The 13,904-nt window shown below is 38.5% G+C and overlaps 1 protein-coding gene across 2 annotated transcripts in view; it reads right to left on the bottom strand.

Moving 5' to 3' along the window:
• The window catches only part of ANKRD50 (ankyrin repeat domain 50), a 33,339-nt gene extending 24,661 nt beyond the window's left edge, over nt 1-8,678 (bottom strand). The window contains exons 1-2 of one of the 2 annotated variants that reach the window (XM_035023107.1): nt 8,436-8,678; nt 5,927-6,875 (exon numbers count right to left, since the gene is read on the bottom strand). In XM_035023107.1, coding sequence (XP_034878998.1) covers nt 5,927-6,438 — 512 coding nt within the window. In that variant the 5' untranslated portion in view covers nt 6,439-6,875; nt 8,436-8,678. Of the gene's footprint in view, nt 1-5,926; nt 7,658-8,435 lie in introns of those variants that run through there. The other variant, XM_035023106.1, reaches the window with a different exon arrangement.
• Nucleotides 8,679-13,904: the final 5,226 nt, after the last annotated feature.

Below are 13,904 nucleotides of genomic sequence, written 5' to 3'. Positions count from 1 at the left end.
TGTTTGTGTCTGAAAATGCCAGGAGGAGCCAGGCTGGATATATAAACAAATGAAGTGGTCTTGGAATAGAATATCAGAGTGGGGGAACTGGATCAAATTAGGGTGTGTAGGCACCATCTGAAGACAGCAGCTAACTCAGCTCTACCAGATTACTGATTCAAAAGAATGAGAACCTAATATTGTCAAAATTTCCATTTTTTTTGTTCAAGAAAAACAAAGTCTGGATGTGTGTGTGAAATTTCCTGAATTGGGTAAAAAATATTCTACTTGTAGGGCATAACTTTACTCTCTCTGGTCTAAAAAAAACAAAAAAACTGAGTTATTAAGAAGTAAATGAAAGAATGGCCAACCAGAACTAAAAATGTGACTGAAATTAAACAGTATAGATATGGAGCAATATGTTATGTCATTATAGCAGAAGTGATTAAGGTAGAGGAATGGTTCAGCAAATGATAAGGAGTACCAGGAACAGGAACCAAAGGTAGCAGCTCTTAGATATGAATATGAAGAGAAAGAACCCATCAAGGGTAGAAAAAAAAGGTTTTAGGAAGGGAAAGTGGGAGGGTTTGAATGAATGGAAGTCCATCTTAAAGTAAAAATAACATGGTTAAAAATTGGAAACAACGGACAATTCAGTGAAAAACGACTATCTTAGACTAAAAGAAATAGAATTTTGATTATGAAAATATTAATCCATTTATATTTTATTTAAAATGTGAACAATAAAGACACTTTACAAGATCTCTTAATCTGATAATATCTAAGAATAGATAATGACAGTTATTTTAAGTAGTATTAGTTATACAAGACAGATAATGGAAAGGGAATATTTTGCCTTGAAAATACCCCAAAACTGAGGGTAAGTGGGAAGCATACACTCAGTCTCATTCTGTTCTTAGTCCCTTTGTTGAGTATGCCAAAAATACTTGGAGCCAGTTAAGACAGAAGATAGACATCTGGCCACTTAAACTATCTGGACTAATGCCATATTCATACATGCTAAAGAGCAGACACAGAAGGTTAATAAATTAATAATCACTATACCAGTCTGGTCTACATTGAAAACTGACCTAAATAATATAACATTTCAATTCCTTTTCTTATCCAAGAACTTCAGCTGTCCTTCAATTAGGCTCAAACATATTCTAGATAGGTAAGTAGCATAATAATCACTTAGCACTGACTATACGCAAAATGCTGTTCAAAGCACTACAGTAAATATAAAAAATTAATCAGTCATGAATAATGCCATGAAGAAGCATATGCCTAATGGAGGAGATAACAGAGAGATATGCATAAATAACTACAAAAGAAGCTAAAAATCTAGAGAGATACAAGTGAAAAACTATAAATGTTCAAGAAGGAAATAAAAAGATTAGAGAAAAGATTCAACCATTTGAGGATTCCTATCTGACATAAAAAACAAATGTCAGTTTGGTCTTCCAGTTTCCAATTCTTTTCCAACAAGCATTTCACTACTAACACATTTTCTTGCCAAACTCTCAAAGTTTAGTCAGTCATCCTAATTCTTCATCATGATTTTATTCCATTTACACATTACAGAGAAGAAAATCTTTTTACTAAGGAAAATTGTTATCACACATAGAAAACTCATACCCGGTCCTGCAGACTGTTAACTAGAAATAAAAATTAGAGAATGGTATCTACCAGGAACAAAAATTTGTATTTCCCAGCACCACATCCATCTAAATCTCCAAGAACATCCTTGGGTTCAAGGACCATGACAGTAAGGTTCAAAAAGGAGATTCTCGTTGAACGAAATAACCACGTTCAGTTGTGCTTCTAAACCAGTCACAAGATCTGAAAATCTTTCTCACATCCCTAACTTAGATACCTTGACAGTTCTGTCAAAAATAACTGGAATTTGTTTTACAGTTTTATGACTACCAGGAAACACTAACACATAACTCTAGAAAATACACAAAATATACAAAGTTTTGCAATAAGAGCCTAAAGGGGAAAAGGCAAAACGAAAGAAATCAGCTTCTAATTTTCAAGTAAAAATGTAATTGTCATCAACTTAGTTCCATCAACAGAAATGAGAAAAAAAATTCTAAACACAGTAACAATAGCTTTGCAATTTAACCAATTAAGAGAGAAAAATGAAAAAGGGAAAATAGAAATTAATGGGTCTTCATTCATCATACCCTTTAGTAGATCATGTAATTCCTTCCAACTAGTGTTAAAACATTCATGTATTGTATGGACACTATAACAACTGTTTACCCCAAATATTATTTCTTTATAGAAATCGGATAAATATTATTTTAAGAATTTAAGCTCTGTGAAGGCAGGGCATTTTGTCTGTTCTATTCACTGATTTATCTACACCTGAACTCTACTTAACACAGACAAGGTTCTCAATAAATATCTCCAGCTAAACTGTGCTTAAAACACAAAAGACTCTTCAAGGGGCTCCTGGGTGGCTCAGTCGGTTAAGCATCTGCCTTCGGTTGAGGTCATGATCCCAGGGTCCCAGGATCTAGCCCCACATGGGCTCCCTGCTCAGCAGGGAGCCTGCTTCTCCCTCTCCCTCTGCCTGACGCTCTGCCTACTTGTGCTCTCTCTCTGTGTCAAATAAATAAATAAAATCTTAAAAAAAAGGACTCAAATATTTGTTATAAGAATGAATGAATGTCAGAAGAAATTTTGTGACAACTAAATCTAAAAATCAAGGTAGTACATCATGTCAGAAAGGGAAGAAAGCAGCAACATTTAACTAGATTAAAATAATGTTCCTCTTATTTTTATTATCATATAGAAAAAGACCAGTAATTAACAAGTTACCATGTAGGTCCATGACTTCACGTAAGAAGTTTTTTTTGTGGTATTACAAATTTTATCTAGTATCATTGAAGATAAATACTAGGGAAGAAATTAGGAAGTAAACTGAAGAAAGGTGTATAAAATACATTCGATACTGAATCGCTTCTCTGCAATTTCCCCAACTTTGTGGAACTGTGAAGAACTAAGATTTTTATCAATTTTTCAATACTATTAAATTGTCTCACACATGAATATATGAAACCATCAATATTATCAAGTGTTAGATGTTAAAAAGATGTTTAAAAAAAGTGGTTTTTAATTTTTTCAAAAGTGAAAAAATATTTTACTTTGCTTATATTTCATCTCCCACCATGTTATAATAAGCTCTGATCTCTGTCTCCTTTGAAATATTATAACTTCTTGAAAACAATGATTGCTTACCTGTTGAATTACATTTCTCCCTGCCTAAAGAAAATAGATTCCTATTAAAATTCTCTAAAGGACTTATTTAACAAATCAATCACCAATAAACCTAAAATAAAATCTTAACTCTCTGTCCAAAAGTAAAGGCTTAGATTATCTAATGCCATAGACTATGCAAAAATATTTCTCTTTAACTATGAATTGTATTCTCATATTTGCATTTCATTATGGTTACATTAGAGCTTCACAGTCTTAGAGTGTACTCTATGAATTACCAGAAACAGTTGTTAGAATACCAGAGTCACCTAATTTAATGATTAATTACTTTAATGATGAAGAAAGAATGTGACCCAGGTTCTTGAAAGATCCAGGAGGAAATTAAAAGCACCAAAATGTTCCAAATAGAAAGACTATGCTTCCTTTATCAAAGTGATTAATTTCTTCTGTCAGTCAGAAAATCGGGACTGGTGTGGTTTTTACATATAGCTCTAATTGCTTCTTATTTCCCTTCAATTAGTTAATAACTAAAATTCACACAGGGAAAAAAAAATTAGGAGGACCATCTAAGTAGAAGGACCTTTTTTCAGAAAAATCTATGATACCATACAGAAAGATCTGCTCAAAATGAGAATATAGCAAAAATATAGTTATCAGACATTATTTTAAATATTTAAAGGCATTTGAAATTTACATATAAATTCCAAGAAAATAAATTGTATAATTACCTAATTTAGTTGGACTAAGTTCAACTTAGCTAAGTTCTTTGAAACTGATTTCCTAAGGTGTTAAATCCAAATAACTTATAAGAAATGAAATTATAAAAAATGAAAATTCAGCTCTTCAACTAGGGCTAGGATCTTCAGAAAAAGTAGGAAGTCAATAGGAAAAGAGTTGTTTATGTACAGAGATTTAAGTCTCTTAAAAAGTAGAGATTTATATATTAAAGACACTGATTCTATAGACAGTGATTTCACATTTAAAACTGTCCACCGAACCTGGTATTTCATATTTGTGCACCAGTATCACCTAACAGATTTACTTGTTATTTAAAAATGATCTACTAGTTTTAACCCTGATGTTGGTGGCTAACAGCAAAAGATAACAGATTTGCCCTGAGTTTTATTGGACTGCACTTATACATTAAAAACTCTGCAATAATATCACACCTCGCAGAGACACATCCCTTTGGGTGACTTTAATATACCCACCCCATGTTTGAATTCCATACCACTATCCATAAAGATCATTCCGGCCTACTACTGTATCACTTACACGGGTAATCTGGAACCTACACTCAAATCACAACTGTGACACACACCCCTGTCCTCCACAAACTTCTAATCTACTCTCCCCCTCAAGTCCTTCAAAGAATTTGATTACAAACCTGTATACATACACACATACTTCAAATCCCAGCTCTGCCACTTACTAGCCTTTAACCTTGGACAAGTTACTTAGGCTTTCTGTGCATCGGTTTCCTCATCCATGAAATGGGAATAATAGTATCTATTTCACAGGATTACTATGAAAATAATTCAATATTTGTAAATCATTTAGAACACTGACTGACACATAGTGTTTACTATACTATTAATATTTTCAGTATCACTTAAAAATTAATAGTTTCATACCATTAGGTAGGAGGACATCATAAAAATAAACACCACTCCTTTCAAAGCAATTCAAATCCTGCTTAAATGACTCCTAGAGACACACAGAGAAACAGACAGACAGACAGACAGCCACACACACACACGTACGCTAATCACCACACAGAATACCTGCAGCTTTGGGGGACAAACTTTTGCCTGCTAAGAAATACTTACAGTGTAGGGATAAAAGTATATGCAAAATGAGTAATTCAAGCAGCAGTGAGGCAATAACAAGCACAAAAGTAAGAACTTCCCTGCTTTCTTTTACAATGAGCAGAGGAGTGATATGCAAAAAATTATTTTCAAAGAATCATGTTTTCTTTGCTCACTTGCTCTTTTCTTAGACCAATCCATTTATCAATGGAAAAATGCTTAACTGAAGTTAGGAAGAAGTTGTTTTTCATACTGCTCACTAAAAGTACTAAAATTATGCCAGATTTTCATTATTTTATAAATATCACATATTTAAAAGTACCACTTAACTTTTTGTTTACTTGAAAGGGGACTAAACCCCAAACACAGATTTTCTTCAGATTCTCAATGGCCAATGATCTCTTTCAAAAAGGACTTGTCTTACTTAGAGAAATAATAATACTACAAGCAAAAAAGATAGGAGATTCTATGCTGAGAGTTCCTTTAAATTCGGCGTCATGTGCAGTTCACCCTCCCTCAAAATGTAGCCTATTTTCCAGGCAGCTAAGTGGTTTTCTCTACCATAAGAACAAATATCCTTTATTAGTTATAGATAACGTTAGAAAAGTAAATAAACAATTGCCATAAGTTTAAAAAAAATTACGTTTCTGCAGTATTTCACATTCTGTTATTAAACAAGTAAAATAAAAGACATTCTTTTAATCCATATCCTGTACAACACAAAGCTTAAATTCTGTTTCCTTCAATACTCAAAGTAAACATGTGTATTTACAACTACAGATTATCCCCAAATGTACAGAAGTAGTACAGGTACCCGACAAATTTAAACAGACAAAAAAACTAAAAAAAAAAAAAAAAAAAAAATCTAGAAAACACTAGAAACCAGAACATCATGGCATTGTTATTGTTACCTTTTAAATGCTTCAGCTGGGTTCCTTTCACATTCTCCAGGCTGTAAGAGGCTTTGGACCGCTGGATCCCTTAGCTTATCCTCATATCCTTGGAGTAGTCCACTGCGGCAGATCTGGGCAACTAGACCTCTAATAAACCCTCCAACACACAAAGTATCAGAGTCCTGGGCTTTGCAGAAATGAAAGGCCAAAGCCTGGCGATGTAAACCTCTCTGCAAGCTTATAGGTGAACTTGGCCACAACAGCTCAGTACATAGGGCTGTCTTGCCACTGCCAGGCCCTCCTACCAACAACACACCCCAGGCAGCTCCTTTTCCAGAGACAACACTAGCATTATTCCCAGAATTCATTACAAGGGACGGTGTGTTGACAGCACTATTGCAGCAGTTGGTTTTCTCCTGGAGGCAATGCTGAAGCTTGTGGAAAACCCACTCCCTACAGTAAAACTGCTTCCCCTGCAGTAAACTCGTTTGAGCCATTTTGCAGACTTTCTCTTCCCAAGGATTAGTCATAATAGGTTCCTTATCTTCAACATTTGCTAGATCCCGGATACATCAACACAGGTCTTTACATCCATTAGGACATAACTTGCAAATTAAGTTGACTGTGAATGATATAGTAACGAGTTACAGTAAAACTCAACAGCCACAGATGCCATTTGCCAAAAGAATGTGCATGACTTTATTTGGCTCTTTACTCTTGATTATCAGCAGAGAATATATTAGTTTAATTGTTGAACTGGTGGAAAATTGCCTGGTTCCAAAGCGTGGCAATACTTTCCCTAAATCTTGATGGGTCACATAACTCCATGGTTATATCTTGGGAGTTTATGTGATTGTGGATGTTTCAAGTGTGCAGATGAGACAATACATCTGGAAAACTAAAGAGAATGCCCAATCTTTCAATTTGTACAAAATGCTTCTCCAGATTCGAAGTGTTAATTCTGTATCTGAAAATTAGATGCAGAAAAGATGTCCATTATAGTAAATGCCATCAAAGAGATTATACGTATACAGTAGATAGGTAGCTCTATATTTCTTGTTGATGGATGGATAGTCACTCAAAGTACCAGACCTTGCCAGTTTCAGGCGTCTGGGAAACTGCCATGGAGGGAACTGTTTCAGATTAAGGTCTTCTATGTGGCATAAATGACAGGCCACTGTGAACACCTTCTTAATCCAAAGCATTCGTTAAATGCATTTTTCAAGAGAGTAAATTCTTAATGAACCTGTTCACAGATTTCTAGGTTCAAGATATCTGGCAAATCAACAATTTCCACAAGTAACTAAAATAAAACAACAATATCTTGGTGCAAAATATTGTATGTTAAGAGCCTGTTTACTTAAAAGCTTACAAAGAATACAATTTGCCAGTTAAAATAATCTCAAAATTCCATATACTTAAAAAAAAAATCCATATGCTTCATCTTTGGCACTTTGAAAAAGTTGGACAATTATCCCCAGAATCATAATTACATTTTCCTTTCTGTATTTTACTTCCTCTATGGTTATGCTTCCCAAACAACTACATTTTAATCAAGTTACTCTAGATTTAAAAAAAAAAAAGAACTTCATGTAGAAAGAAAAAAAAAAAAGGCTTTATGCACACACAGTAACATCCTTAAGTCCAGCCAAAAAGGTCTTTCCGAGTAGCTTGGTAGAACAGCGCCAGTTAAAGGAAGCTCTATTAAACTGCACAGTCCAGCCAGTCAAGGACTCTGTTGACTCGGCTAGTCACACTTCTTTGTTGATAGTTTGCAGAATCTAGGGGATGCTTACCTGCGTTGTGGCTGGATGAGAATGGGTTGAAAAAAACAAACTGAGGGGAGGATGGGGATGATCTTGAATGATAAATCTAAACACAAGTACAACGTGAATTCCTTCCTTCCTCGGCGCTAAAGATAAAGGTTTCGGATGGGGGTGAGGAATGGAATCTACTACTGTGGCCGGAGAAAAGGCTGCTGGGGAGAATTCCTTCCGAGACAGAAAAGGGATAAGGAGTAGAGTGCTTCGGGGCTGGTGGGTGTCTGCCTAGAGTTCCGGCCTCCAGTTTCAGCTGACAGACAAAAGGAACTCCGGGATTCCCAGAGACGGGAACCACCTTCGGTCTGAGCAGCCTCCAGGAGCCACAGGAGGGCCACCTCCGAGAAGCCACGGACGGAGGTGCAGCTTCCACGCTGAGGTCTTCCCTTCCAGAAGGCTGGGAACGCCCCAACACCCCGCCCCGCCCGAGATTTTGGGGTGTGTCTTTTGAGGGGGGAGGGGGTGCCCGACGTCCTTGCCAATCCCAGAGGAGGGGGCGCCTCCCTGTCGGTGCCCAGCTCTGCGCCCCCACCACACGCGCCGCTCCCGCCCCCGCCCGACCCACGGCGGAACGTGGGGAGAAGTCGGTCTGGGGCCGGCGACTGAAAGGGTGGGTGGGTGAGCCAGGTTCGAGCCTAGCCACAGCCCCCGAGCTCCCGACCTGAGGAGGGGCCTCGCTTCTACCCCCGCTGCCGCCCCTCGGTTACCTCGGCCCCAGCCGCCGCCGTGGCCGCCGCCGCCGCTGCAGACTCTAAACCCCAGGCACTTGCTCCTCTGAGAATCCGCGGCCGCCAGCGCTCCCCGGACTCCAACTGCAGCCGCCTCCTCCACCCGGCCTGGGGTTCGCTCTCAGCTCCAGATCCTCCTGTTGGCCCCGGCAACTGCCAGTTCCAGCTGCCCCAGCGGCCTCGGTCGTGCTCCTCCCAACCCCCACCGGCCAACCGCCGCCGCCGCCGCCGCCGCCAGGGCAGTGACTGTCTCAGGCAGCCCGGGACTCGGCCGGCTCCGCCCCGCCCCACTCCGCCGCCCCGCCCTCAGGCCCAGGCCCCGCCCCCACCGACCGCTCGGCCTTTCTTCGCCCGCCGGCTCCTCCCCTTGCCCCTCCCTTCCCCCCAGAGCGCCGGCCCGTCGCCGCCCGCGCCTGGGCGTGTGCGGGCGCCTGGACCCCGCTGCCCGAGTCGCTGGGGAACCTTTTGGGGGTGGCCTTGGGGCCCCGCCTTTCGGAGGGGCGGAGAAAGGGGCGGGGGCTGCGTTCTCACGTCCCCGAGCTCACGCGAGTCGCTGCCCCCACCCACCCGTCACCACTGGGCCTTGAGCCTTTCTTTGTCTTCCAGGCCGGGAGGGACTCGCTGGCTCTGGGGGCCGTATCCGCTCCTAGGAAGGGCAGTTGAGCTGGGAGAGTTGCCCCTTGCCTCTCCCTTAAACCCCTTGTTCCAAAAGACCACTCCAGACCCGTCCTATTCTTCAGTGGTCCGGGCTCCCTTTCAATCCATTAAATTCCCTTGATGCTTTTACTTTCTCAGTCTGGGACTGAGAGAAGCAAGGCAAGGACTGGGAAGAATGTTGTAAAAATAAAAAAATAGCAGGGGTGTAGGGCGACCTTCCCATCCGCCTCATGAAAAGGACATGGCCTCCACCAGATGGAGGTTGAAAGCAGTCATGGTTCGGACTCAGGCTGCTTCCCTCCTGGACGGTTGGATGACCCGCAGGGGCCACTATAGGGGAAAAAGTCCATAGTCGAGGTCAGACTGTAGAATCAGATGAACTGCCCTAGAAGGCCTGACTATAGGCAGCTACTGTTGAACTAGACGGGCCAGGTGTTTGCACTCACTTGGACCTGGGTTCTTTAGATTCCAGATTTCTACTGGGAAGGTAAATGTACTGTCGTCAACTGAGAGAGTGGAAAACGTGCTATCTTTATTGTGTTATTATTTATGCTAAAGCCATGAGCTCTCCATCTCCCATTCACCATTGATTTGAATGTTTATTTCCCAAATACCAAACCAGCGTCCCATCTGTTTTTTCTGGAATTTCAAAGTACAGCTCTCACACTTAACTAGAAGATCATAAAACCAAATAGATCGTGCTTGTGCTTACCCTTCCATTCTGTTTATTCCTAGCCTATCCATGGCATTTGGAGCTTGTTGATCTTAGTATTTAATTCATTTTATGTGAATTCTGAGGTTCTTTTCCGAAGCACAAGCAGAAAAGGCAGAAGATATAAAACCTCCAGAATTAGAGAGTTGAAATTTGATTTTTTTTAAAAATACAAATTGGTTTGCATTTGCTTAAGCAATTTTAATTACCACTTAGCTTGTTTGCCATGCAGCTTTATAGTCATCGAGTCCTTCAATTTCATGGCTGTGATAGTATATGTTTAGAGAAAAAATTTAAGTAAGTATGTACATCATACTCTCATTTCCATTAAACTATTTGCTGATATAATAACTAAAATAATTTCTGCCCAATAGAGAAGTTACAAAAAATTGGTTGAGTGGGCCTATTTTTTTTATGATAACTAACCATCTCAGAATGCTGTTTGAAATAGCATCAGGGATAACTGAGCTGTAATTAATCTTTAGACTCGCTTAGAATTTTTTTTGGCTTAAAAGTTTATTTCACATTTCATTTTTATGGCTTTTGCTTTCCCCAATAGAAAAATTTCTGATGAGCATGGACTATGCCCTACACAGCCTTGCATTCCCCACTCTTAGCAAGGTTCACAGCATGTAAAGCCTGTCTGTTCTTTCATTCCCACAATTACTTACTTGGAGGCTTCCAACGTACCTGGCATCATGTTGAGCTTAGCGATAGGTTATACACCATTGTGGCAGGATGAACACAGTTTCTTAAAGTCTGGGGGACTGTTGCAGGGCAAAGGAAACTTGGGATTACTTTAACCTTCCTTTCTTTTTGGAATACACATTTATCTCTCCCATTTTTGATATGAAGCAATGATGTTTTTTGTTTTTTCCACCTCTTCTAGACTATATTGCTACCTTTAAATCTCTCTCACCAAAAGCTGAAATCTCCATTGTTGGGAAATATATATATATATTTATTTATGTATATAAATGTGTATATATATATATATTAGACACATGTGCATGTATATATCTAATATGTGTGTGTATGTGTTTGTGTGTGTACACTTAGTGGGCCTATTTATTGACCTAACCAAGACATTTTTTGAGAACAAAAAAGAGAAAGAGACAATAAAGTTAATTAAAATTGTGTAATTCTTACATATATTTATTTATTGACTGGAAACTTGATTATGTTATATTGGTGGAGAGTTCTATTCAAGTGTTATTTTCCAAAAATATAACAATTACATATATTAACATAAATATACATTTATATACAAAATTTTATAAGATTTTTTTTATCAATTACATGAACGCTAAAAATGGCATAAGCAGCATACTCACTCTTAGTACGTATTCATATACGTTAATAAATTTCTTAGTATATTTTCTCTAGCACCACATACTGATATTTTTCCAAAGAATGCATTTTTTTAAAACGTAGTTTTCCTCATTGTTGGTACACCTGGGTGGCTCAGTCATTAAGCGTCTGCCTTTGGCTCAGGTCATGATCCCAGGGTCCTGGGATCGAGCCCTGCATTGGGCTCCCTGCTCAATGGGGAGCCGGCTTCTCCCTCTCCCACTCCCCCTGCTTGTGTTCCCTCTCTCACTGTGTCTCTGTCAAAATAAATAAATAAAATCTTTAAAAAATATATTTCCTGAAATTTTCCTCACATTTGAATAAATTTGAAATTATTGACACCATTAATGCTTCTCTGTAGACCATGGTATTTTTAATTGAAAATTTTCTAAGTGCTGAGGTAACTAATAAGTTGAGAGCAAGCTCTAATAAATAAAATATATTCTCAATTTAAATTTCTTTATATTGAAATGCACAGTTTTCAGCCCAAATCTTTCCATAGATGTATTCTTTTTTTAACCTCACTCAGAGTAACATCATTCAACAAATATTTTTACAAGACAAAGCTCATCATATAAACTTTCTTTACATTTATTTTGATAGTTCCCCTTATCATGGAGTACATTCAGTTCCCTCCTTGATTGGTAGAGGTATATTTCAATATCTTCCTGTTTGCAACTTTTGTTTTCAATAATTACAATCCCTGAAAGCTGCAAACATCTAATATTTTAATTTGAGTTTCGATGATTTTAAATGAAATGCTATGAAAATTCAAAGGATTCATTTTAGAGTTCTAGTTTAACTAGTGTAGATCCCTCAGATTTGTTTACAAAGTAATTCTTTAAATAAATATCACTGGCAGTCTTGCAGATTATGCCACAAATTGAAAGAACTCTGTTTACTACGAAAAGCATTCAGCGTACTTGCTGTATGCTCTACTACAGGGTAACTCAGTCTCTATTTCAGCTATACTTTACCTTTGGTTTTTCAGCATTTACCCCTGACTCTAACGTGGCAGCCTGGTGAGTTCATGCATGTCAAAGGCAGCAGCAGCAGCAGAACCCAACACCTGACTGGTGTACCAAACACCTGGTGGGATCAACAAGCTTGCAAGTTTCTCTACTACAAAGACCAGAAGTTGGCCGTGCCTAGCCTCCCATATCAAACTGTACTTTTTTCCCCTAGCTGCTATCCTTCACACTACCCTTGAAAGGAAGGGGTTAGTTACTTTGCATCTGGAAAGAGTCTGGAAAAGAGTTATTGCTGGCAATCTTTCAAATTTCCCCACAAATTTAAAGAACTCTGTTCACTGCTAATGCATCTCACACACTATTAAACAAGACCATAGCAGAAGCTGCAAATAAATATGAAGGGCTACCAATCCCCTTCCAGATTATTTCAATACTACTGTTAATAACAGTGTTTTGTTTACACAAACACGCACAAGTTATGGTAGTTAATCGGACCTGATGTGGCCCCAGACTATAGAAGTCTTTGACATAGTAAGCCTAATGATAAGAACATCCAGCTGTGGCTATCTGCTTAGATACTCTTTTTAAAAGAATGCTTATTTAAGCTTTCCATTTTAAAAGTCCTGTTGCCAACTCTATTTGTTTCTGTTCTTGAAACACTCTATAAAATGTGTAAGGTATAGTCCTTTCCTTCAAACGATTAAACAAACTCCAGAATAAGATTCATTTTGCAGAATTACCAGCTAACCGAAATAAAGACTGAAGTATCTGTGGTTACTGAGTAGCTGGCTACAATGCTCTTATCCTTACCCTACAGGCTCCTAGATAGAGCAGAAATTCAGTAGACCCTAAAATTGCACCTATAATACACATGCTAGTATGAGTCTGAAATTCATAACCTTGTCCAGCTCCCAAAGACAGCAAGGAATTTAAAGCAGCAGATTAGAATCTTCTAAAATATGTCCTTCCATTGGATTCTCATAACTGCTTTTTCCTACCTTTTCCTATATAGGCTTATATATAGTTTAAATGCCCAGTTCCAAACATGAAGTCACCATCACCCTTTTCTCTAATCACTTATCCTGATAAAGGTCATTTGTGTATTCTCTGAACCACATTTTAAATATCTGAGAACAGTTGAAACTGACTTAGTAAAAAGTTAATTCCTGACTCTTATGTCATATTGTCACATGTAGAAACAGAAATAATTACATATAACTATAGTCATTTAAAAGTAGTGCAAAATGTCATTTGTCAAGGTGGACTTCTCTAACTTCATTACGTCTATGTACAATGCATTCTTTAATAAAATGTCAGTGAAATATGAGATAAAATTAATCTCTTGATTTGCTGCGCATAATTTGTTAACTTGATAGGCCCAAGGTAAATGAGAGATATTATTTTATTTATTGTCTTTAGTCTCTCTGCTCTTCTAGACACCATATCTTGTTTTTTTCTTTTTCTAAGTCTCTGTTATTTGCTACACCAGTACACTCTGACATCAGCAACCTCTGAGAGGTAGGTTGTATTAATATGGAAGATTAATATAATATGCTAGAAAACATAAAATAAACTGAACGAAGAATCTGTGGGAGTACCTCATCTCGGAAAACACTTTCCTAGGGTCACAAAGCCTCCTGTGAATCCCACGCTTCCCATCCCACACATGTTGCCAGGGAACTCATTTATATTTCACTCTGGTGATGGTGGAGGCAGGGACAGTCATATAATGTAGCAGGGCCAAGAGGCCTGTGGCAG

The sequence above is a fragment of the Mirounga leonina genome, unplaced genomic scaffold (assembly GCF_011800145.1).
Source record: "Mirounga leonina isolate KUSES-001 unplaced genomic scaffold, KU_Mleo_1.0 Mir_176, whole genome shotgun sequence".
NCBI classification, from domain to species: Eukaryota; Metazoa; Chordata; class Mammalia; order Carnivora; family Phocidae; genus Mirounga; species Mirounga leonina.
This window is presented reverse-complemented; position numbering and strand designations above follow the sequence as displayed.